Source organism: Lepidochelys kempii, chromosome 25, assembly GCF_965140265.1.
Source record: "Lepidochelys kempii isolate rLepKem1 chromosome 25, rLepKem1.hap2, whole genome shotgun sequence".
Classification (NCBI taxonomy): domain Eukaryota; kingdom Metazoa; phylum Chordata; order Testudines; family Cheloniidae; genus Lepidochelys; species Lepidochelys kempii.
Window position 1 is genome coordinate 14117036 of NC_133280.1, and position 21900 is coordinate 14138935.

Below are 21900 nucleotides of genomic sequence, written 5' to 3' on the forward strand. Positions count from 1 at the left end.
ACTTCTTTCTCCTCCTGCTATGTCAGCTTGGCCTGAGATACTCATGTTATCTCTTGGAGAAGCCTTCATTCAGGGATCCTGGATTAAAAGAAAACCCCTTGCTACCGACACCTGAAAGGGAGCCAGCTACAGAGCAGCAGGAAAGCCAAAGGTTGGCTATTGTGTAACTCACCGGTGAGTGTGTATAGCAGGGAGACCTGGGGAAATAAAGGATTTTTCAGTTCACTGTCAATTCCGAGGGGGGAGAAGGGGGAAGGAATTGTTCCAGGTCGAACTGAAAACAAACATTGTTGAAACGTGGGGCAAATCAAAGTTGGGGGGGAAAAATTGTTTCAGGTCAAAGGAAACGCTTTGTTCAGCCCAAAATGTGAACCGGTTCGTTTCCAGTTTGAGCATTTCTGAACAGTTGGTCATTTTTTTGAAAACACAGTGAGCTAAAAAATCGAAACTGTCCAACAAAATGTTTTGATTTGTTTTTTGTCGAGGGTTTTTTCCGACTGAGCCAGTTCGGCGAAAGCCACACGAATTCGCAGGCGATTTTGGTGTTGCCGAACCTGCATTTTTGGCTACAAAAAGTTTCGGGGGAACAATGTCACCCAGCTGTAGTTCTGGGCACCCCTCTGGGCCTGAGCTACAGCGGTGAGTCTGGGGCACCTTGGCTCTTGGTGAACTGCCTTGTGCTTTGAGCCCATGTTTAAGAAGGATGAATTCAAACTGGAACAGGTACAGAGAAGGGCTACTAGGATGATCCGAGGAATGGAAAACCTGTCTTATGAAAGGAGACTCAAGGAGCTTGGCTTGTTTAGCCTAACCCAAAGAAGGCTGAGGGAAGATATGATTGCTCTCTATAAATAAACCAGAGGGATAAATACCAGGGAGGGAGAGGAATTATTTAAGCTCAGTACCAATGTGGACACAAGAACAAACGGATATAAACTGGCCATCGGGAAGTTTAGACTTGAAATTAGACGAAGGTTTCTAACCTTCAGAGGAGTGAAGTTGTGGAATAGCCTTCCAAGGGAAGCAGTGGGGGCAAAAGACCTATCTGGCTTCAAGATTAAACTCGATAAGTTTATGGAGGAGATGGTATGATGGGATAACATGATTTTGGCAATTAATTGATCTTTAACTATTCATGGTAAATAGGCCCAATGGCCTGTGCTGGGATGTTAGAGGGGGTGGGATCTGAGTTACTGCAGAGAATTCTTTCCTGGGTATCTGGCTGGTGAATCTTGCCCACATGCTCAGGGTTCAGCTGATCGCCATATTTGGGGTCGGGAAGAAATTTTCCTCCAGGGTAGATTGGAAGAAGCCCTAGGGGTTTTTCACCTTCCTCTGTAACATGGGACACGGGTCACTTGCTGGAGGATTCTCTGCACCTTGAAGTCTTTAAACCATGATTTGAGGATTTCAATAGCTCAGACATAGGTGAGACATAGGTGAGGTTTATTGCAGGAGTGGGTGGGTGAGATTCTGTGGCCTGCGTTGTGCAGGAGGTCAGACTAGATGATCATAATGGTCCCTTCTGACCTTAATGTCTATGAGTCTATGAATCTATGAGTTCAATCCCCTGGGATGGCAGCTGTCATGGTCCTACAGTTCACTCTGCAGGCTTGATATTAGTGGCTGGGCCAGATCACGCATCCTGTGGAAGCCAATAGGAGCTTTACCGTTGATTTTGGTGGGAGCAGAATTTAGACCTGTGGGCCCAATGGGGGGCAGGTGAGGCTCTGCCCCAGCACAGGGCATCTGCCCACATTCCTTGGTTTGGAAACTGATCATCCCGTGACCTGGAGGGATGGGGCACAGGAAGACCTCAGGGCTGAAAATGTGGCCTGGTGCAAATTGCTTTAGCTGCAGACATCTCTGGGGACTGACTGAAGCAGGGTTGGAGTTGACCCAAGAGCCCAGACCTGGGTCACGGAGGAGTCAAGCAGCCTTAAGGGCATTTGCAGTGTCCCTGGGCTGGTTCCATGAACACCATGGAACCTGCTGTGTGGAGCACAGGAGCTGCTGAGGTCCCGTGGGGGTGACTTGCTGCCTGTCGCTCTCCTTTAGTGTGCTGAGTGGCCGGCCACTGTGGTCAGCAGAGACCACCTGGCACTTTAACAATGAGTCAGGGCATGACCTCTGTCCTCCCGGCCAAATTCCAAGTGGTCCAATTGCATTCTGCAGCAGTTGGGCTTGATCCTGGGTTTGAAATGAAGGATTGGTTCCTAACTCCCTGGGGAATGGGGAGCCAGGACTCCTGGGTTCTATCCCTGGCTCTGGGAGAGGAGTGGGGTCTAGTGGTTAGAGCGGGGGGGGGCTGGGAATCCATACACCTGGTCCCAGCTCTAGAAGGGAGTGTTCTCTAGTAGGTAGAGGAGGGATCAGGACTCCTGGGTTCCATTCTGCTTGTTGTAATCTGAGCAAGTCACTTCACCTGTCTGTGCCAGTTTTCCCCTCCCTAACACAGGGATAATCCTCACCTGCCTCCCTGAGGGGGCTTTATGGATTAATTAACTAATTTACTTTGCAACTGTGCAGAGGATGGCGATGCAGATTGGGCCCTCGGCTCCAGCTGGCAAAGGCAGGTGCTCGCTCACCCCCTCTCACTGGCATTCCTTAGGGCTGTGGTATCACAAACAGCAAAGGGCTTTGATGGGGAGAGTGTGACTCTAATGGGGCGGGAAGGGGAGCATCTCTCAGCCTGACTCTTCCTGCACTCCGAGCCCCGCCATGCAGTGCAGGGAAGGAGCACAGACATCCAAGGCAGGATCACATCAGAGCAAGTGGCCGTGCCCTCTGCGGAGCCTGGAAACCAATGAGTATGGAGGGGACTTGGCACCTCTGCAGGTGAGCAGAGACCCAGACCGGTACATCTGGGCCATTAGCATCAGGCATAGAGTCCGGGGGCGGGGGCGGGGGGAGGGAACAAGCCTGAGCAGTGTCCCAGATATCTACCCTTGGCAGTGTCTGGTTCGAGGGGGATCAGTATGGACTCTATACGGGGTATTAGATTCACACCCAGCAAGCCAGGTGCTTGAGGGGAGTGCTGAGTGCTGTGGGTGGCTGAAAGCCAGGACTCCTGGGTTCTGTCCTCAGCTCTGTGAAGCTGATGGGGTCTCATGGTTGGAGTAGAGAGGGCAGGGAGTCAGGACTCCTGGGTTCTCTCTCTGAATCTGCCCCTGAGCTATTGGCTACTCCCCTCTGAACCAGCCCTCTGACTTGTATGAGACTTGTGTCCCTCTCCCTGATCTTGTCCTTTTCATAGAGACAATAAGGCAAAATACCCTAAAATCCCAGTGGCAGCTCAGCTACCGAACCCCCTGGAATAACCCCCTCCCCACAGAGCCAGCTGCTGCACCATGCACAGGGCTCGGGGGGTGGGGGGAGTTAATGCTAGAGCAGGTGACTGAGGCTGGAGGCCAAGAGGAAGTTCAAGCTCTGACCCTTCCTCTTTAAACCAGGGCCATGCCTGCGAGGGCCTGAGCCCATGGGGGGTGAGGGGAGGAGCGGTTCATTGTGGCTGCTTTTATTTGGTTTTTGAAAAATCCTCCTGCCAAGCACCTTGTGAGGCGTGAAATGAACTTCAGCTGCTAATTGAGGGCTGGAATGGCAGCTGTTCTGTGACTATCCCCCACGTCCGCCCAGCCCGGCCCCTCCATCTCTCTCTGCCGCTTGGCCAAGAACACATCAATAACCACGTGCGGGAACCACGGCGCTTCCCCTTCCCATTATGGATCCAGCCTGCGAGCTGTCCCGGCCTCATCCATCAACCTGCCACCTTGGCTTTGCTGAGAGCCGGAGCCGGGGAAGGAGTCGTCTCCGATGCACTCTGCAGGCCCCGTCTGTACGTGCCAAGCTGGTTCCCCACCTCCCCCTGACTAAAGACAGTCCAGCGTGAACCAACTACAGAGATGGGGGGGGGGGCTGCAAGTCGGGACTGAGGGGCACCAGGGCTGGAATAGCGACAGGGGCTGTGGATCAGGATGGGGGGGCACCAGTGGGAGGGAGTGGGGAAGCCAAGGCCATGGCTGTGTTTATGATCTGAGTGAGCCAAGCCCAGAACAGGACTCCCGCCCTCAGCTGGGTTTGGGTCAGTGTCGGCTGCTGGTGCGTTCCCTGGTGGGCCCGGCATTTAACACTGGGCCAGATCAGTCCAGACGCCAAGTGGGGGCAGGGAGTTAGCTCAGTCTCTTCGACTCTGACCCACGGGGCTCCCCGGCCTCACCAAGCTGAGCCTATCCCGGGGGGTGCTGTCTGAGGCAGGGCACAGCTGGTTTAGCTGGAGATGCTGTGAACCGACCCCTCTGGCTGAGCTGGGGGCAGCTGGGCGGGTGAAGTGTAGGGCTGGACTGCAATGATGGTAGGGGGATTCTCTGGGGAGGCTGCTGGGCGCAGACAGACGCTGTGGTCCTTTGGGGCTCTCTAGCTCCCAGTGTCCCCCTAAGCCAGCCAGGGCAACTTTGGAGCAGATCGAGTGCTTAGTGCTTCCATCAGCATGGCTCTTCCCCAGCCAGAGAGGAGAGGCCTCTGCATGAGAAGACAGCCGGGCAGGTCATTGCTTGCCAGCCAGAGTACCTAGGCCCCTGCTGGGAGGAGGCCAGCGAGATCCCAGAGCCAGCCGCAGGCCAGCCGGAGGGAATGGGGGAGATGGTGACCCAGGAATGCTGTGGGTGGGGCCCCACTGATGGGGAACTGGAACCTTTGTAATGAAACAGGGAGGCTGTCTAGTCCAGTGGCTAGAGCAGGGACAGATGAGAATCAGGACTCTGGGGTTCTAGTGTGGGCTTTCAGAGGGTGGGGTCGGGGACGCCTAGTGGTTAGAGCAGGAAAGCCAGGAGCAGGGATGGGGAGTCAAGATTCTGACTTGCTTTGTGACCTTGAACAACTCCCTCCCCCCCTCTGTGCCTCAGCTTCCCCATTGGTAAAGTAGGGAGAAGAACACCTGCCCTGGGAGGCTGTGTGGGATTCCTGGATGGAAACGGCTTGTCTCTCGCTTGGTTTTCTGTTGCCCAAGAGCAGGTGGCTCATGGCCACAACGATGGTTTCTGCTTTGAGATTTGGGGTTTGTAGGAGCCAAACCATGGGGGGCTGTGAAATTAGTGCAAACCCAACTTGGGGACCCCACAAACGCCCCCCCACCTGCACCTGGGTTTCCTGGGCTCTTATTGCTGGCCTGGCTAAGGGCAGTCCTACAAAAATGTGCAGGGCCCTGCACCCCACTAGGGATTTATCAGGGTGTCTACAAGAAGCTCCCTGCAGCTCTTGAAAGACCCCCCATCTTCCTCTCACACTGCCTGGGCCTTGTTTCTGAGTAAGGAAACCTAGAGGATCCCAGCACGATCCAACCAGGTTTTACCAACAGACCTGTGCAACAGGCCCGCACTTTCAGGCGATGCCCCTCCTCTTCCTGCCCCCACCATCCATCCGGGCCAGATTGCCCCAAACTGCTCGGCTGGGTGGGTCTGAAGAACCTGCCCGTGGGTGTCAGAATGGGAGCTATGGGGCTGCGCACTGTTGAGCTAATCTGGTTTAGACTGGAAGCGCTTTGGGGCAGAGACGGTCTCTTTGTTGCATGTCTGTTCAGCCCCTAGGGCACCGAGGAGGCTGGTCCGTGACTGGGACACCCCGGGGCTATTGCAATACAGTGACTCAGTAATAATGATGATAAGCCTGAAAACTGACCCTACCCGGGAGCTGAGATTTCCGGACCATCCAGACCTAAAGCACCAGGGCTAGGAACAAAGGACGGCAGGCGCTGGGTGGCTGTGGCATGCCTGGTCTTCTCGTTTAGCCCCTGACCTCTAAAGGCACCGGGAAGCAAAACGCCACGCGTCCAAAGCTCACCGAGCCAGCATGGCTGGGAGCACCGTGGAGACGGGGTGGACGGTGTCACGGGGTGGCTGCCCTGTGAGAGGAAGGGGGACCCAGCCCTACCTGGGATTGGTCTGCGGGCACCGGCTGAGGCTGGCAGGGGGTGCTGTAGTCTATTGGACAAAGATGCTCCTTTATTCTGCTTCACAAATAACTTGGGCCCAGTGTGAACTGTAGGGGGAGGGCGCCCCCTGCTGCTGCAAAGGGATGCCCGTTGACCAGAGCCATCAGCTCCTGTGGCTCCTCAGCGCTACTTGTCCTGGGCGTGTTTAACTGGACTCGGACTTCTTAACATTCAATTTCCCACCCTCCTCCCCAGCCAGGCCTCTTAATTTGGTCTCTCGCTGTCACGTTGGCCGCTTCAGGGTGCGGCAAGCCCTCTGCCGCAGCCCTTTGTGGTGTCCTAATGCGGGGCTGGGAGGGTCTAGTGGTTAGAACCCGAGGACTGGCAGTCAGGACCCCTGCGTTCCAGGCCCAGCTCTGCCACTGCCTCCCATTGTGGCCTCAATCAAATCACGGCCCTGCTCTGTGCCTCAGTTTCCCTATCTGTGGAATGAGGAATATCAACCCGACCTGAGAGAAGGGGCTGGGGGTGAATGGTTCATGCCCACAAGGTGCCTGAAGTGTCTCAGATGAAAGCTGCTCTGTCTCGCTTGCTAACGCATCCCTCTCCCTGGCATGGAGTGGCTTTTCCGTGGCTTCTGGGCTTGGCATGAAGAATCTCGTCGGCCCAGTTCAGCTGGAGGGGCTCATGGGTCTCCCCCTAGCCCGACTGTATGTGGAGCAGCCAACAGAGGGGGACAAAGACCCACACAGTGATAGCCTAGGGTACATGAAGTGTTGTTAGTTAAGTTGCTGCCAGCACAGCCCATCCTGCGGGCTGTGACCTCCTATTACAACAGGACAAAAAGTGGGTCCTGTACCCACACCCCTCCGCCTCATCTAAAGAAACAGGGCGTGGTCAAGGCCTCCTGAAATCTGTCCATGAGCCCCAGGCTGGGACCCCCCCGACCAGGCCAGAGAGAAGTTTATAGACTCAGTGATACTAACAGTGCAACGAGGGGGCAGGGGGCTAGAGCAGTGGCAACGAAGGGGTTAAGCATGCCTGATTCGTTCGGGGGGGGGGGGGGGGGGATAAAGATCAAGAAAGGTGCCGCTGCCACGTGGAATGCTTAAAACAACCCAGCAAACGGCAGATGGTTTTCTATGTTGTCCCAGCCCAAATCTGATTAGCTGCAGGGGAGGAGGGAGGGGCTGGTCGTACCCCAGCCCCAGGAAGGTGAATGATCCTGCCCCTCCTAATTGATTGGAGAAACACTTTAGCCATAGTGCAGCTGGGTGTGCTGGGACGGAGCTGGGCCTGAGGCCGTGTGGACGCCAATCCTTGTGGCCCAGGTCTCAACCGTTTGATTTAAAGGAAAATCTTCATTATCTGCTAGCAATATAGTGCCTATGGTAAACGGCTGAGTCCAGCCAGTAGGGGGCAGTGATCACCCTCATGCTGTTCATAACCGTACTATTGGCCTCCCCAGTCCTAGCCTGCTACTGCTGCCGGTTCATGGAGTTACTCTTTTAGCTCCAGTAGCAGAGAGGTCTGTACTGGGCTGCTGAAGCTGGAGGGTTCGAATCCTGTTGGCATCCCAGCCGTCGGGGGGTCAATAGGAACCCACAATCTCTGTTGGCAGGCACAGAGCTCTCACAGATTTTATTTTTGCTGGCAGTAACCCCGTCCCCGCCACCAGGAAGGCTTGGCTGATGGGCAGGAAAGCATGGGGCGGAGTGCCACCCGCCTTCAGGGAAGTGGAGTGGTGGGGGCGCTCTATGAGAACTCTCCCCCCCCCCCCAGGGGTGGAGCTTATCATCCGGCCACACAAGGGCCCCCGGCTCTGCACACGGGGCTGCCTGGCGGCTGGGCACAGTTAATGTTTAACTCACTGTTTTCACTGGAGGCTAATAACGCACCAAGGGGAGCAGCTGGGCCGGACGCCTTCACAATACCCCGACTTTGCCGGGATGACAGCAGGAGGGTGAGGATCAGCCATGAACCTATGTACCCCGCAGCCTGTGGCCCCAGAAGGGAAGGACAGGTAATGGCTCACGCCGTGTTCTGTTTGAAATCCCGGGGGCCCTCCCTTCTTGAGCGTAGGCGCAGTTAGCGGCCACGCTGGGAAGGCTGGAGCAGCCCAAGATACCCGCCGCTGGTGCAGATCCTACAAACCGGGCCTGCCCTGGCTCCCAACGGCATCACCCGGTCTGACTCTGCTGACTGCAGCGCCACGGCTGCTGATTTGCGTGGAAGCAGAAGTGGGCCCCGGGCGTGTAATGTGGGGCCTGCAGTGGTGTGGCCAGGGTAGGTCCCACGGGCACAAGCCATGCTCTCTGCTGGTAGAGCACAACCACATCCGTGCAAGAATCCCCAGGGCAGCCGAGCCCCCGGTCGGAGGGGGGGTGCGGCTCTCTGCTGGACTTCGTGTGCTCCAGGGTAAGGCAGGGTGGCAGCTCAGCTGTAGCTGGCTTTGCCTAGACAAACTGATGAGATCCCCGCTAGTTAAGGCCGAGTGGGAATTTTTCAATGAAATGTTTTTTTCTGCTTGAAAATGCCAATTCATCAAACCAGAGACGTCAGGTGGGAAGGTGTTGGTTCGGACAGCCCGTTCATCAGGAAGGTGTCTCAGGTCTGGGACAGCCAAGGGGCTGGGGCTCGCCTGGGATGACAGAGTAGGACACTCAAGTCCTTGCTCCAAATCAGGCAGCGTGGGGACTTGAACCTGGCTCACCCATGTGAGTGCCTGGGCCACTGGGCTATTCTGGAGGTGGAGGGAGCGTGTCTCACTCATTCTCATATATGTGGAGGTGGATGTGGGGGTGGATGAAATTTCCAAAGCTCTTGTGGTTTTTTTCGGATCTGGAACAAAACCCAAGAATCCCTGTTTTCCAGCCAGTCCCTGTGTGAACGCCCCCAGGCCCTCTAGAGATAGAAAACAGGAGCTCCAAACTTCTTCTGGGCTCAGTCTCGCTGTGGCCCTCTGGATGAACAAAGTCTCCCTGGGCAGATGGACCACTCCTTTGGCTCAAGAAGCAGATGCTTACGCTGTTAGATCCCCCAAGTCAATCCCCAAGCCCGGTCAAAGGCGTGTTCCCTCTGGATTTCACACACGCGCATTAACTTCAATTGAAAGTGACTTTAGTGTCTTTCTCCGTGGGGTGCTGATCGGCACCCCCGTGATGTTAGCCCTGCACTGCAAGTGGCGTTAGTCAGGTGAGTGCAGAGGGTCGTATCCCTTTAACTCGTTCGTGAGCCGGCTGGTGGTGCTCACCGTGTTTTAGAAGGCAGCCAGGCTGGCAGTGTGATGTAATTAGCCCTTGCATGTTGTGTGTCGTTAGTAAACGTGGTTCTGTGGAGCCCACCTTGCCTGGGTGGCTGTTCTGGTACAAAGGGAAAAGCCACATCCCCACCCCAGAAGCAGCAGGGGACGTCCCTGAGTAGAAGCCAGGTTATAAGGCGGTGCTACTGAGCCAGGTGCCCACGGTGAGTGAGAAATGAAAAAGACCAAGCAGCCTGGAGGAGGGGAGGGGACTCTCCTTAGACGTGGAGGCCTTTCTTTTGTTAGCTGCTGCTGTTATTTCTGAACCCAATGCGCTCGGCGGTGTCAAGTGAGCAGCAAAATGGCCAATGAAAGCCGCCTGTCCTCGTGCCTGTTTGCAGGGGAAGACGGCCCCGGAGGAAGCTGCCTGTGCCAGCCCGGAGCCACTCTAATTGCTTTTCACGTCCGACAGAGATTGTGCGGCCCCTGAGGTTTGGGCGACGAGCTGAGAACAATCCCAAACAGCCAAGAAATTCTCTCTATATTCAACACTAAGGCCTGACAGGCTGCCCCATTATAGCCCAGCCTTGAGTGGTATTAATGGGGTGGGTGCCCAGGGGCCTGGAATGCACCAGAGCTGAAGGGGCTCGTAACCGTGCCGATTCCTACAGATGGGGAAGAATTGGAGTGTAAGCGTGGTGGTGACGTCACCATAAGCCAATCAAAAAAGAACTAGATAAGTTCCTGGAGGTCCATCAATGGCTATCGGCCAGGCTGGGCAGGGATGGTGTCCCTAGCCTCTGTGTGCCAGAATCTGGGAATGGGCCACAGGGGATGGGTCACTTGATGATTCCCTGGTCTGTTCATTCCCTCTGGGGCACCTGGCATTGGCCACTGTTGGAAGACAGGGTACTGGGCTAGATGGACCTTTGCTCTGACCCAGGCTGGCCGTTCTTACGTTCTTTATGTTCAGATTGTTCCCTTGGTGCTGAACATTTATCAATCAGCAGCGGCCGACGGGGAACGAGCTGCAGGCCCAAGGCAACACTCTAGGAGAGGGGTTCGCGGTCCGAGCGCGGGCATTGCTGGGTTCTAAGCCCTGCTCTGGAACACCTGCAGCACCACCCCAAGACCATGGCCCCGCTGCGCTGTACGTACCCAGTATGAGACAGCCCCTGCCTTGAAGGGCTCAGTCTAACCAGACAAGAGGAGGCTAGCGAAACACACAGATGGGCAGTGACTTACCCAAGGTCCATGGGCAGGCCTGGGACAAGAACACAGGTCTCCTGGCCACTGGCCACTAGACCACACTGCCCATCATAGGGCTAGGAGGCCACTGCAGCTGAAGTCAATGGGAGCTGCAGGTGCTCGGGAATGGAGAGTGGGATGAGAGAGCAGGGTGCCAACTCTCACCAAGGGAATTTTATTTGCTGATGTAATGAATAAACGAATGGGCTTGTAGCAAAGAGCCTATGACCCTCAGCGTTAACCTGGCCCTGTTTCTTCCTTCCTGCTCCAACAGGGCCTGGCCATATCGGAGAGAGGGGAGCTCCCCCCGGTCCCAGCGGTGCTGATGAGACTAGGGACTGAAATGCTATGACTCCTTGGACATGGCGAACTCCACCTCCTCCAGGGAGAAGAGGCAGCCTATCGTGGAGTCAGACGGAGACCCGCTAAACTCCTCCTGGCAAATGTGGCCCTCACCAGCCTGGATCAGGGCATCCGGCAGGTCCTACCCTGGCAAGAGCGACTTGTCTGACTCTTTTGATTCCTCCACCCGTGAGCCTCCCCTGCCCGCCCAGCCACCCGTCGGGGACGTCCCCCGCAGCTCAGAGGACCAAGAGGCCTCTCACTTGAAGCCTGTCAGGCGTTTTATCCCGCCGTCGTGGAAGAACTTTTTCCAAAGATGGAGGCGAGAGCCCGAGCCGTTCCTGCCGCTGGCCTACGCCACTGCCCAGAGCTCTCCACCCGTAAGTCCGTTGTTAGATCGCCGCAGGCCAGCCCGTGATGGCAGCTCCAGCAGCGGTTTCCAGGAACCCTCCTGGTCCAGCCCCTCTGAGTGTCACCAGGAGACAGAGATGTCTCCCCCCAAGAGCCAGCAGGGCCAACCCGCCTTGCCGAGCTATGAGGAGAAGCTGGAGGCCTACCACCTCAAGTACTCCTACATGAAGTCATGGCCAGGCCTGCTCAGGCTGATGGCCGGGCTGGAGCTGCTCTTTGGCGGCATGGTCTTTGCCTGTGTCTGCGCCTACGTCCAGAAGGACTCCCAGTGGTACAACCTGTACGGCGGGAACCTGCTGTCGGACGGCCTCTTTGGGGGGGGCTACGGGTACAATTATTACGGCCCCATGACCCCCTTTGTGCTGGTGGTGGCCAGCCTGGCGTGGCTGGTCACAGTGATCCTCTTGGGGCTGGGGGTCACCATGTACTATAGAACCATCCTCCTAGACTCCCACTGGTGGCCCCTGACGGAGTTCGCCCTCAACATCATCCTGTTCCTCCTCTACATGGGGGCGGCCATCGCCTACGTCAACGACGTGAACCGTGGCGGCCTGTGCTACTCCTTGTTCGCCAGCAACCCGCTCCTAGCTGCCTTCTGCCGGGTGGAAGGGGGCCAGGTGGCAGCGATCGCCTTCCTCTTCATCACCACCCTGCTCTACCTGGCCGGGGCGCTGGTGTGTCTGAAGATGTGGAGGCATGAGATGGCGAGGAAGCAGCGGGAGGCCTTTGAAGCGCTAGTGAGTCCTCCCCAGGGACGCCTGCCCCGGAGCAGGAGGCGGCCGCTTCCTAGCGCTTCTGCCCCCTTCCCTGCCCCCAGGGCCCAGCGCCTTCGCTTGGCTCCGGGAAGGATTCGCCCCAGGCAGGGGCGGAGGGGAGGCACTTGGTACCTCTGTTTCAGGGCTACAGGGGCCGGTGTGGCCCCTAGCTTAAGCCGCGGGTGCCCTGTTTCACCACCCATGCTTCAAAGGCCCTTAGGTGGGCCTGCATTCTGCCTCCCTGCAGTGCCCCGTAAGCCACACCCCCTTCTACTTTTGAGACGCCCCCTCCCTCCTCCAGCCTGCCCACAGCTTCCCCCAGGCCCCCCAGGGGGTTCCTTGTGCTGGGGAGCTCCCCTGGGGGCTCGTGCCTGGCTAGCTGGTATAAAAGGGCGCCAGGGCTGTGAGTAACCTGGCCCTATGCCCCCAGCCCCATGCACAGTTGCATTGTGTGGGGTGAGGCTGTGGCAGAGAGTCCTACAAGGGTCAGGGCAAACCCTGAGCTGGAGACAGTGGTGGTTATACTGAGGGCTGGGGGATTAACTCCTTAGGAACAGGAAATGGTTCCATGTGGGGGACCCACGAACCGGAGCCTTCCAAAGATGCATGAATCCTCCTTCTGGAGCAGCCATCCATCTCCAGCCCCCGCTGCGTCAGAGACGGCCGTCACTCAGACTGGCGGCTGGCAGCTCGCTGGCTCTGTGCGGCAGGAGCCTCCCTCTCTCCGGGTATTTCTGCCCAGCCGTTGGGACGTGCGTGACTGCCACTCCTGCAGACGTAGCGCACTGGAGTACATCAAAGCCGGCTCAGGTCCCTACCCAGGGTCCTGGGCATGCCGCCGCAGCTTCCCTGCTATTGTTACCCAGCTAGTGCTGATCTCCGTATCTACAGGAGCTGCAATCACACCCCCTGCCTACAGCGCAGACACCCGCTTTGTGCCCTCGCCCTTTGCATGGGGCTGAGGGGTTGGGGCTTGCCTAACCCTTCCTAGGCAAGGTCTCCCTCCAGTGGCTAGGCCATGCCTAGAGATGGGAGGCTGCTCTTGAGGAGGTGGGCTATGGGGCCTGGGGTGTTAACCTAGGCTCTAGGAGCTCACTATTTGAGGCCCATGTGGGTTGCCGCTTTGCTGCTGAGCCTCACTCCCCTCTGTCTCTTTAAGCACAACCCCGTCCTCCTGCAAGCCAGACCCAAGCGGATCGTCTTCCAGGATGAGGTGATGCCGTCCGGGAGCCTCCCCAGGAAGGTCACCAAACAGCTGGCGTTCTCCGAGAAGGGAGAGGAGTTGGGGGCCTTGAGTTGCTCCATCCCAACAGGGCACACCCCGCAGCCACACATCGTCCCCGACTATGTTGTGTAAGTAACGACCCGCCCGCCCCATCCATGTCCCCGGCCGCGGGAGCAGGCGAAGGCTGGCTCAGGGCTATGCACTGGTGAGTTTAGCACGGTCATTAGCAGGGGCGGGGCGGGGTGCTAAGACGGCAGCACTGGGTTTCTGCGTCACTCTCCATCCCGGGAACTGAGGCTCTGGCCTGGCACCCAGGTGACCTGGGTTCAATGCCTGCCTCTGTGACGGGCTCGCCGGATGACCTTGAGCAAGTCACTGCATCTAGGTACGATGATAATACACATGATGTCTGAGCACCCACCTAGGTCTGCAGATACTTTCCTTCCTAAGAAGTCCCTGATTTCCTCCTGCCCCACGTGTTAACATTTTCCCACCATTCGCGGATCCATCCCTTGCCAGCTCCACCCCCCACCTATCACAGAGTCTCTTGGGGCTGGGTAGGAAATACCCGGGGATCTGCTGTCCTGAGGAGAGAGAGAAGTACAAGGCCGTCTTCAACGACCAGTACGGGGAGTACAAGGAGCTCTACCAGGAGGTCCATGCGGCGCTGCAGAAGTTCAAGGAGTTGGACGCCGTGATGAGGCGGCTGCCGCGTCTCACACCCAGCAGGAAGGTCAGTTGCTAACCAGAGGGGGCACGGCACGGGCAGGTCGGAGCCGGGGCTGGGATGTGGGGCCTCTCCACCGCTAGGGGTCCACTTCCTATCCTGCCTGGCTCAGCAGTGAGGAATGTTTGGTGGAATGAATTGACGGGTCTCAGTTGATTTCCTACTGGGACAGGAACAAGCCACAAAAAACCCACTGGAATTGGTCGGCCCCTTTCTCGCAGTGTTGGCAAAGAAGCCCAGGGCTGGAGACAGGTAGGGAACCCACCTGCAGCAGAAGCACGTAGTACAATGTGGCCTAAGCCATAGACTGGTTCCGGCGTGAGGCTAGACGCATCAGAGGGTCGACTGAGCCCCCAGGAACAAGAAAGGAGCCGCTGTCGCTCTTGTGACAAAGCTGTCCGGAAATTTTCCTTGGACCGGCGGGACTGAGCTTTGTGCTTTGGGTTCCGCTGGGGCTTCCTTGAGGAAGCCAGTTCAAGTCAAACCCTTGTGGCCCATGAACCGACACGGCTCCTGCTGGTTTCATTAATACTCGGAGCAGACGCCCAGGGCTGATTGAGGAAAGGGGAAGCTGGTCATCTGCTGGGATCCAAGCCAACTCCAGGCTTTGCAGTTCTGGTTATTTACCACCCGCTGTCTTCAGAGCTACCCTAAGACACAGAGGATTGTTCAGGGGCAGTTCCTGGTTTTCCGGGATCTGAGAGCCCAGCTGGCAGATCAAAAGAGCAGCAGCATTTCCCAGCCGGGCCCTTGTCACAGTTACCCTGCCAGACGCCCAGCTGAAGGGGGGAAATTAACCCCCACTCTATTCCCAGGGTGTTGGTGGGGTCCCTGGCTGGCTGGTTAGCCGCTAATTCCTGGAGCTGGCCACAGTATTCCAGGGGCGCAGTCTCCTGTCGGAAAATGCTGATTCACCAGAATTGAAAGGTGCCAATTCCAAACAGAAAAATGTTTCCAAATCTTCTGGCCAAATTTCCGCTCCCGCCAGCTCTGCTGATGACCCAGGCTTGCTGGGGCTGCTCCCTGCTCCTGTCCGGCACAGCTCGGCCAGGCCCCCTCACCCACTGCTTTGTGCTCCGCAGGAACAGAGCCGGGTCTCCAACATCTGGAAGGAGTACAAGAAGAAAAAGAGGGTGAGTTAGGGGCATGGTGCTGGATTCGCACGGGACAAGCCAAGGGGCGGAGGCTAGTAGGCAGACCGACTCGGGGGGACGCTGCACACCCTGGAGCTCGCCCCATCACGGTGTGATTGCAGTGTGCAGACGTATCTGAGCTAGCTCGGGTCCCAGTGACGCCGCGGCAGCACAACCTCCCTGCCCCGATGGCCGAGCTAGCCGGATTCAAGCCAGCTTGGGTGTGTCCGCATGAGCTAGTCACATCCCAATAGCTGAACAGACCTGCCCTGAGGCTCTCCTGCCCGTGTCCCCATTTGAACGGTGCTTGGGGCACTTCTGGCTAAAGAATTCTCCCAAACGAGCAGGGCCCCTCTGGCCAACTGGGGGGTCTTGGGCATTCCCACATGTGTGGCTGCGGAGCCCCTGTGGTACGGAAGAGCCAGACTGGGTTCAAATGACTCGAATGGGGATTCTCTATGGTGGCTGCTGGATGCAGATAGAACCTGTGATTCTCTTGGGGTCCCCAGACTGGCTGACGGGATTTTGTGCCGTCTCTCAATCCTGGCCTGCCTGGGGCTGCTCACAACAGGGCAGCCACAACGGCTCTGGCCTTCCCAGCTGAGGGCTCAGACTCCGTACAAAGGAACATCCCCAGGTGAAAACGCTCCCTGCTTCTCCGCTTGGCTCAAGAGCTGTTCGGGGCCTGGTCGGTGCCAGCAGGGATGCAGCTCTCCGCAGGGTCGGGAGCGTGGAGCAAATCCCGGATCCTTTTGGAAACCCTGTTCCCCAGTTCAGTCTCTGGTCATTGTTTTGTGAATGCCTGCGGGCAGCGGATAGGGGGGTGAAGCCCAGATCCAGCAGTGGTGATGCTGACAAAGGACCCGTTCCCCATCCCTGCAGGACCCCACCTTCCTGGAGAAACAGGAGCGCTGTGACTACCTGAAGAAGAAGCTCACGCACATCAAAGCGCGGATCCAGGAGTACGACCGGACGGCCAAGGAGGGCTCAATGTACTTCTGAGCCCCAACACCCTGGCCGCCAGCCCTGATTTACTCTGGGGCTTGCTGATGTCTGGGAGATCTCGGCCTGAAAGAGAGCAGGATACAGGACACGGGGGGGCGCTCAGGGGGGCTTGAACAATTTGTATAGTGGGGGTGCTGAGAGCTATTGAACCAAACTGTAAACCCTGTCTATAATGGAAACCATTCCCAGCCAAGGGGTGCGGCCGCACCCCTAGTTCCAGCACCTATGGGGGTGCTTGTGCCTTGTGGCCTCCTGTGCATCACACACACACCTCAGCTGGGTCACATGTGGGTCAGGCACCATCCCTGCCCTGTGCTGCCCCCTCACCAGCTGGGGCTGGGAACCAGCAGTGCTGGTGTGCACTCTCCAGGTGGGACCGAAGCTGGGGGTGGGAGGAGTGCGGCCTCAGGCGGGGTGGGGAGAGGTGCATCGCTCCTGCTCACGGGAATAGGTAACCAGGTGCACGGTGCATCTGCTCCAGCCAGCAGCAGCCAGACCCATCCTCTAGGCGGACCCTGGGGAGAAGCTGTGAAACTGGACAAAGCTTCTGGCTGAAGAGAGCTGTTGTGATGGGAGGATAAAACGCCCCCGGGCCTGGATCTGTGGTCACTTCATGCTAGTGTAAACTCGGGAGTCATGGCACTGAGGACAGTGGACTTGCACTGGTCTGAATCAGGTCATTGACTTCAGCGGGAGCAGGATTGGGACCCTGACTCCTGTAATGTGGTCCCTGGCTAGAGCCCTGGGAGCCAGGCTGGAGATTGCCTCTTACGGGCATGACTTCATTGCCACTCTCCCTTACTCTGTCTGCAAAGCAGCCAGCGGAGGAGGGGGGCAGCATTCATCTGTGCAGCAAAAACTGAGCTTTGGGGCGTGCCCGTAACTGTCCCTAAGGAGCAATGGCTTCTCCAGTGAATAAAATACACCTGGCGGCCCGTGTGTGAAGTCCCTGTAGCCAGCAGGATCTGCCCTGCCCTGCGCCAGAATTCCCCTGGAGAGGGTCCCCGAAGGGGAAGATGTGAGGGAAGGGATGCTAACACACGTGCTCTCCGCTAAAAGCACTGTGGGTCATAGCAGCATCACGTGGGAAATTAGCAGAGCTCTCTGCTCACCGTGCCCTGAGACACCCCCCTCCCCCCAGAGGATGTGACTCTGTTGCAGCTTCCCCCCAGGGGGATTTACTTCTTTAGTTCAAGCTCATGAAAGTCTCGTGCTCTTCCTGGGAAGGTCCCAGGTTCAGTTCCTGGGCCGTCCCCATGTGGTCATTAGGGAGCAGAGTGAGACGACGTGGGGTGTGTCTCCCCTGCACACTAAGCCCAGGCTCTGATTCAGGTTTGAGCCTCCTGGCTACACACATCAGCCTGACTAAGGTCAGCAAACACTCAAGGCCCAGGTCCTTGGAGCCTGCTGGGGGATGGATTGGAGCCTGAGTCCCGCTGTGACTGGGGTCCGAGCCCTGTCATGTTGCAGTGTGGATGCAGCTCAAGCCATTAGCCCAGCTGTGCAACTCGGGTCCAGCAGTTGTAAAGCCAGGTTTACAGTGCGGCGTGGACACTCAAGAATGGGCTTGGAAAAGCCTGGGTTTACAATGCAGTGTAGACAGACCCATGATGAGCTACCCTGGTGCATCTGTGGATTGTTAGCACTAGTGACCAGTGCTGAAAGCTAGCTGCAGAGGGAGAATTTCAGAACACCCTGACTGACAGCCATCCCGGTGCGGGCAGCTGGTCGGAGCAGCCCTGCTATTCGCACGTTCACTGCAACACACCTGGCTTTAGGTTCTTTCTCCACTTACAAAGCTGCTTTTTATTTAAAAATTGGAAACAACAAGGCGTCCAGAGCTAGTTAAGGCCCCAATCCTGCCAACATGCCCCATATTTAACTTCAAGCCCTGTGGGCCGTTCAGCTGAGACACCCTCTGACTGCAAAGCCTGGGACCCCACAAACTCACTGCACCCATGAAGAGCGGGGGGCGCACTGGGAGCAAGACTTAAAGAGGAGTAAAATCCAAGTGCCGGGCTGGGATCCTTGTGGCTTGGCAGGACCTCTCGGGCCCGACTGAGACAGGGAGAGGCAGCTCAACCATGCCTAGGGGGCTGCTCCCCCGTCGGTCCATGTGCATGACCAATAGAAGGGGTTAAAGTCAAACCAGCCACGCAGCCGGGCGCTTTGATCAGAGTCTTGCACACAAGGCGATTTATGTCCACGCTGGAACAGGGAGCTGAGATTTAAGCACTCCATCTGCTGCTGCCAAGTTTTTGACTCCAGCTGTGCCAGGTTCCTGCAGTTACAAGCCTTCTCTTCGGCCTGGCTGCAGCGGGAGGAGGCTGGTGGGTTGTTTTTAATGATTGTGCACCTAGTAATGATTAATCCCTGGGCTGCCATTTTAAGATGAACAAAGAGGGGAGGAAAACAGAGGGGACCCAGGTAGCTGCTTTTAAAGGAAACCCAGCCAACCCCCTTCGCAAGGCAGCGGCTCCAGGAATGGCGCCCTGAGCCAGGGGCCCGTCTACAGGCAGCACCAGGCTGGAAAGCAGCACGTTTACCAACAATACTAAGGCCAGAGACGGGCGCAGCTGGCCCTGGAGACAGCTTCTGCAATCTAAGGTAAGGTGTATTGATCGCTTCACAGGGGAGAGCTGCTCCCTTATTTTTGCATCATATGTTTCAGGATCGTCTCAAGCTCTGTCAGGTTTCAGAGTAACAGCCGTGTTAGTCTGTATCCGCAAAAAGAAAAGGAGAACTTGTGGCACCTTAGAGACAAACCAATTTATTTGAGCAGAAGCTTTCGTGAGCTACAGCTCACTTCATCGGATGCTTTTAAGAAAAGTACTCCTTTTCTTAAAGCTCTGTCGAACTTAAGGGGGCCAGATTCCCAGCGGGTATCAGTCAACCTGCAGCCAGGTAGGGGTCTGGCCCCGTTGACCTCAGTGGAGCAATGGCAATGGATGCTAGCTGAGACCCTGGCCTAGAAAAATTCTTCTCATGAGGTCAGAAGGCTGAATTCACACAGATCTGCCTCCGAGAGTTCGCCTTCGATGCACAACACCGTGAATGTTCACCAGCTGCTTCCTTCAAAGCTTAAATCCTTGTTTGTTGTTAAGGGGCTTTTAGAGGGGCCGTTGTTTATTTTGTTTATTATCTTGTTTATTTCTAGAGTAACAAAGCTAGGACAGAAATGAAAACAAGCTTAACTGGCTCAATTGAATAAAGCAAGGTGGTTGCTAAACAAAAATCTTGGGCAATTTAAAGAACCCGGTTAAGGAAAGAGGTGGAATTGCAAAATCTTTGCAGAAAGGGCTTAGGTGTCGGAGTCAACTTCACTGGGTCTGGAAATTCTCTCTGGGGTCTGGGATCAAACTGGAACTGCAGCTTTTAGAAGCACTGGGAGCTTTTGTTGTCTTTGAAACTTGAATCCTGGCCAAAGAAAGGAGGTTTGGCAGCGAGAACACAGCACCAACCTTATCGCGGGCTCTCTTGGGGAAAGAAAAACATTGGGGATTTTTTTTAAAAAGGACTGACTAGAGCACACGCGCGTGTGAGGGGAGCGTATTATTTGCTAGTGCTGGGACAGACGGGTGGAGACCCACGAGGGGCGTGTAGTGAGCAAACCCTGCCCTGAGCTGCTGTGGGCTTCCCAGCTGCAGGCCTGGGAAAACAGAGCCTTATTAATCAGGTGAAATAAGAGAGGAGGTGGTGTTGGCAGAAACTGTTGCAGCCGGCGTGGAGGCCCCAGCCGAACATTCCCATCCTATCTCCAGTGGTTCAGGACGGCTGGATTCAGCAGGGATCATTGACCCTGCATGTTCCTAGTGATCCCAAAATCCAAGGTGAGGCTTAGAAGGATTCTACGGAGGATTGTTTGCCCTTCCCTGTGTTCTCTGCCCCTCCAGCACTGGGGGGATTATAATGGAGCGCAGGGGCAAGGCTCTCGTGAGCTGAGCCTGTAGCAAAATAAAAAGGCCTTTTATTAAAAGTTGGGTGAGGGGGAGAACAGGCAGTTCCTGTGGGAACGCCTGGGCCTGTGCCCAGCGAGTCAGAGCCTGCCGAACCGACCCAAAGGACACTCGGGGGGGGGAGGGAGGAGGGGTACACCTCCGGAATGCAGGGGCAGAAAAGAGCGTTTAAAACGTGGCTACCCCAGAAGTGTAAGGGATCAAATAAACAAATCTGCATCTTCCTTTTATGTATCCCTTTAAATATAGCACAGCAAATTCATCCCTGGGGTAATTATTCTCAGCAGCCAGGTCTTCCGTGTATTAGTGACCCTCGCTTGTGAGGGGCTCAGAACCGGGGTGCCAGCCTGACGGCTACACAGCAGTTTTATAGCCCCGCAATTCAAGCCCGGTGAGCTTGAGTCAGCTCCCCGGACCAGCCATGGGTTTTTTGTCACCGTGTAGACATACCTGGGAGGCCAGGGTTCAATCCCCTGCCCTGGCCGCGACTCCCTTTGAGTAAGTGACTCAGTTTCTCTGGACTGCCTTTGTTCTCCATGGCATTAATGGCCTTTCCCTGCGTCACAGAGAAGTTGTAAATGTAAATACGTGAAATTCCCCCTTTACCGGATAACTGTAACCTACGAGTACACAGGAGTTCTTCTCCCTGGGTCATAATGACTCGTGCAGAAGCAGCAAGGTCGGGCCTCTTTATCTTACTAATAAGGTTTGTGTTACAAAAGCATTTCTGTGTCTGAGCCTCTGTTGTTTGTACCGTTATTAATCAATGCTCGGGAAGTGCTTTGAAGCCCTCAGCGGTGTTGCTATTGCACAGAGCAGGGCGCGGGGGTAGGGGAGACCTAGGGAAAAACCGATTGACTGAAATACACGAATGTAAGGCAGACTCTAGGCCCGTCTGTCTGCTGAGGTCCTAGTACCGTCACCATAGCGTGGGAACATGCGGAAGTAATCTCTTTTAGAAACATATAATCTGTGGGGCTTGGGGGTTTGCATTTTGTTACCAAAGTGTCTGAACAAAATTACTTTAGTTCAGTTGTTGGTGGGTTCTTTTTAAATCTTTTGCATTATTTGGTTGAAGCAATTCGAGTAAATTCAAGTGAGTAAATTTTGTGGGGTGTTGAACTAAAAATGTGGTGGACTTGGTTGATATTGAGGGTGTGACGGCCTGTTTCTCAGGATTTGCACCAGTATATCAGACCCGCATTTGGCAGAGTTATTCCAGGTTTATGCTGGTGTAACTGAGACCAGAGCCCGGCGCTAGTGCAAGGGGGGCAAAAATCATCAAAGTGTCTAAGGATCTGTCTTCAGTGCAAAGTTTACTCAGGTTCTTGCTCGGGGGTTGCCCCTAACCCAGCTCCCGTCCACACCCAAAACCCTCGAAACCTGAGTTTAGTGGTGCTTTCGCCCTGGGCTAGCTGGCTCCTCTAGGGCGGAGTGCTCACGCAGGAGCTGGTAACCCGCCCACTTGTGGCAAGGACATCATGCGGCCAGTCCTCCAGGGCCTTCCCACTATTCCCTCCACGTGCCTAGAGGGACAGACAAGATCTCCCACAATCCACTGGAGAAAAACCCTGTGGCTCAGTTTACTGCAGGGCAAAGACCCAAGGATGGGTCCCCCGGCGTCCTAGCTGCACGCCTGGATGAGTCGGCACCCGGGAGGCACAGTCACTGTGTGGCTGCCCACACCAGGGCTAGGCTAACCTTGGGGTTGTTTACCCCACTTAACTCAGACCCCATGTGACTTAAGAGTCCAAGCCTCCTGGAAAATCAACAGGCCCCCTCAATTCCCAGCACTTTGGTGACTTCTGAAAATGGGACTTCGGCTCCTAAGTCATTTATGTGCTTTAAAAAAAAACTTTACCAAGGGTCCCTAAAGTTCAGCTAGGAGAATCCTTTGCAAGGCGGAGGGCCAAAGTCAATGGGAATTTCAC

The 21900-nt window shown here is 56.0% G+C and overlaps 2 protein-coding genes across 6 annotated transcripts in view; both read left to right on the forward strand.

Moving 5' to 3' along the window:
* OCEL1 (occludin/ELL domain containing 1) lies at positions 1–16012 on the forward strand. Of its 4 annotated transcripts, none has more exons than XM_073324522.1 (7): positions 1–174; positions 10690–11905; positions 13083–13276; positions 13710–13881; positions 14048–14127; positions 14958–15008; positions 15891–16012. In XM_073324522.1, the coding sequence occupies exons 2-7, from the start codon at positions 10778–10780 to the stop codon at positions 15931–15933; spliced, it is 1668 nt and encodes a 555-aa protein (XP_073180623.1). In that variant the 5' UTR covers positions 1–174; positions 10690–10777; the 3' UTR covers positions 15934–16012. The 4 variants fall into 4 exon arrangements, with proteins under 4 accessions (XP_073180623.1, XP_073180620.1, XP_073180622.1 ...); XM_073324519.1 differs by lacking the exon at positions 1–174 and adding an exon at positions 7793–7949; XM_073324521.1 differs by lacking the exon at positions 1–174 and adding an exon at positions 7793–7889.
* LOC140903349 (occludin-like) overlaps positions 16013–21900 on the forward strand; it is a 25850-nt gene continuing 19962 nt past the window's right edge. For both annotated transcript variants that reach the window (XM_073324525.1, XM_073324524.1), the window contains exon 1: positions 16013–18620. The gene's annotated coding sequence lies outside the window, so the exon portion shown is untranslated. The remainder of the gene's footprint in view (positions 18621–21900) is intronic.

Coding starts and splice junctions, on each gene's coding strand:
- OCEL1 (XM_073324522.1), top strand. CDS start 10,778: ATGGCGAACTCCACCTCCTCCAGGGAGAAGAGGCAGCCTATCGTGGAG. Junction 11,906..13,082: donor GGGAGGCCTTTGAAGCGCTA/GTGAGTCCTCCC, acceptor TGTCTCTTTAAG/CACAACCCCGTCCTCCTGCA. Junction 14,128..14,957: donor AAGCCCAGGGCTGGAGACAG/GTAGGGAACCCA, acceptor TGTGCTCCGCAG/GAACAGAGCCGGGTCTCCAA.